General features: G+C 40.7%; 1 protein-coding gene across 1 annotated transcript in view; it reads left to right on the top strand.

Moving 5' to 3' along the window:
• LOC137976259 (uncharacterized) overlaps positions 1 to 2,500 on the top strand; it is a 4,015-nt gene that overhangs the window by 559 nt on the left and 956 nt on the right. Inside the window, exon 1 of the mRNA XM_068823551.1 lies at positions 1 to 755. This exon is cut by the window's left edge and continues 559 nt beyond it. Coding sequence (XP_068679652.1) covers positions 1 to 755 — 755 coding nt within the window. The remainder of the gene's footprint in view (positions 756 to 2,500) is intronic.

Consider the following 2,500-nt stretch of genomic DNA (forward strand, 5'->3'; position numbering starts at 1 on the left):
CGAGAAGTTTGCTGGAACAGGGGCCAAAGACTTAATCGAAAAAGGGAGGCAAAAACACGGTATGCCAGCACCTGCGAAAGCCAAGGTCGTGTTGGGATCCGAAGGCGAAATTTATTCACTTCCTGTTGACTGTGGGATGTTTGCAGCCGTTTCAACAGCCTACAGTTATCACTATAACCTCCGAACTTCGCCGGACGACTGGTGGTTTTGTGTCATTAAACGGGTCGCTTACGAGATCGACGCGAACGCCGAGAAAGAGTCTGTTCGCAAGATGTTTGTCGATCATAAGGGAAAGAAAGACATAACTGTTGTCGTGGAAGAACGCGACATTCTCAAAGTCGACTACGAATGTTTTTTTGATGAAATAACGAAAAGTATTAGAGAAAACGTCAAGGTTCCGGAGTTTGTGGATGGAACGACGGCAGATTTTAGCACTACGACACCAGTGCTCAAGATTGTGTCGCAAATCACACTGATGTACTCGGTGAAGGAGTATTTCGATTATGGAATGGCCTTGGGATGCGGGATTCCCGCTGTGGAGATGCTAGGAACCGAGGAGGATTGGGCAAAATTAACTTCCAAGTTGAAAGTTCTGAGGACACTCCTTGAACCAATAGAAAAGGACCTTCGCTTGGGTGAGGCATGGTGGAATGTGGTTCGGGAAGTGTTCCACAACTTGCTGAAAACTTACCAGGGGAAGCCTGATAGAAAATGGTGGAGTCACATCGTAGATTACCAATTCGCATACCGTTCAGGTTAGTTTTAAATCGTTTCACAGGCATCCCTGACCAGAAGCCCATCAAATATTTGATGGGCTCCCGCCCTCACATACCATGTGAGTGAGAACGAACCGATTTAAAAAAGAAAAACATGAAGCGCCAAGGTAAAGAGGGGATAGCTTAATAAGTAATAAGAAAGTTGATTTTATTTGTCTTCTCTTTTATAGCCTAGATTCGCTGATTAATCTACGTTAAATAACCTAACTACGAACTTCTCACAAAGAAGACGAGAGAATACTGTATTTAATTATGTGCACTTTTGTCGTCTTAAATCGTAAAATTATGGAATAAAATGCGCTACATCGATCGATACTGAATCTTCGCACAAGCTGAAACTTTGCACAACTGATGAAGTCAAAACTCAATCCCAGGCCTTTGTCTCGTATTTTCCTTGAAAATAGGACCGAGAGGTTTCAGCGCATTTCAGACATGTTCTCGTAACAGAAATTAAATTGTTTTTATACAGAAATGCTTCTTAGATCAATCCGTTGGATTTTAATATAAAAAAAAGGTGGTGAGATTTCGATTCATGTGCAAAATACCAGTCAAATTGGGATCAGGGCCCGGTTGTTCAAAAGCCGGTTAACGCTAATCGCAGATTAATTAAAAGTTAACCAAGGAGTTCATTTCTCTATTCCCAAATGCTGTTCAACGCTGATATTCGGCAAAACTTTACATTAGAAGAAGTGAATCTTGAAAAACAAAAATAAGCAAAAGAAACTTTCACCAAAAAGTTGAAAACACGAAACAAAAGTTTACGCTAATCCTGGATTAAGTTAATCGGCTTTCGAACAACCGGACCCAGGGCTGCCTGTGAATACACTAAGTTCTGGTGTAGGCAAGGTGTCAATATAGCATAGACCAAGGTATTTATGTTGCCTCGAAAAACTGGGAGACAGCGCCAGGAATAGACCTTATTCACGATAGCCGCCATGTTGGATTTGCCTTTATCATGCAAATTAGCTACACACTTCTGAGGGGGCAAACAACGCAAGTTCGAGAGGTTACAACGAACATGTTAGCCACACAGATGATTTGTTTGACGTTCGTTCATTGAATGTTTATCACCTAAGTAGTAAAATAGAATGTTTACACAAGTTACTTCGATGTTTTTTTAGTGAAAAATGAGCAGATAACGAAGTAGAAAGTCACAATGTCGGAGGTAATCAAAAGATATAAAATTATTATAAAAGGTACTTAATTCTAAATTCTAAAATTTACTTTTAGCAATGTTAATTCAATATTTCGACGAGTCGATTTTCCGCAATTTGCCTTTATTCCAATGTTTGCCCCCCAGCATAACACATGGCTAATTTACACGACAATTTGAAAACCAACATGGCGGCTATCGTGAATAAGGGCTATTAAGACTTAAGGCAACCTTGTTCCCAGGGCGTCGTCCATGAAAGCAGGGCGAAAAGCCCTGGGAACCAGGCGGGCTTGGGTGTTGTTCATATGATTGCGGAATGACTCACTCCGGAATAATATCACTCCATCTTGCTGTCCAGTCTCAATCGAAATTCCGTTCCCACTGATGCATACAAGTATCAATCATGTTTTCAATTCGAATGAAATTTGTTCTGTAAAATATTTTCAGGTATCTGTGAAAGACAGAATGCAAACTGCGGTGAAAAGCATGAGGCTAAACAAGCGCGTAACTGAAATAGATGTTTAGTGACTTAACGTTTCGTATGTCTCAACATACAACTTCAGAAGTAACC

The sequence above is a fragment of the Montipora foliosa genome, chromosome 11, assembly GCF_036669935.1.
Source record: "Montipora foliosa isolate CH-2021 chromosome 11, ASM3666993v2, whole genome shotgun sequence".
Classification (NCBI taxonomy): Eukaryota; Metazoa; Cnidaria; class Anthozoa; order Scleractinia; family Acroporidae; genus Montipora; species Montipora foliosa.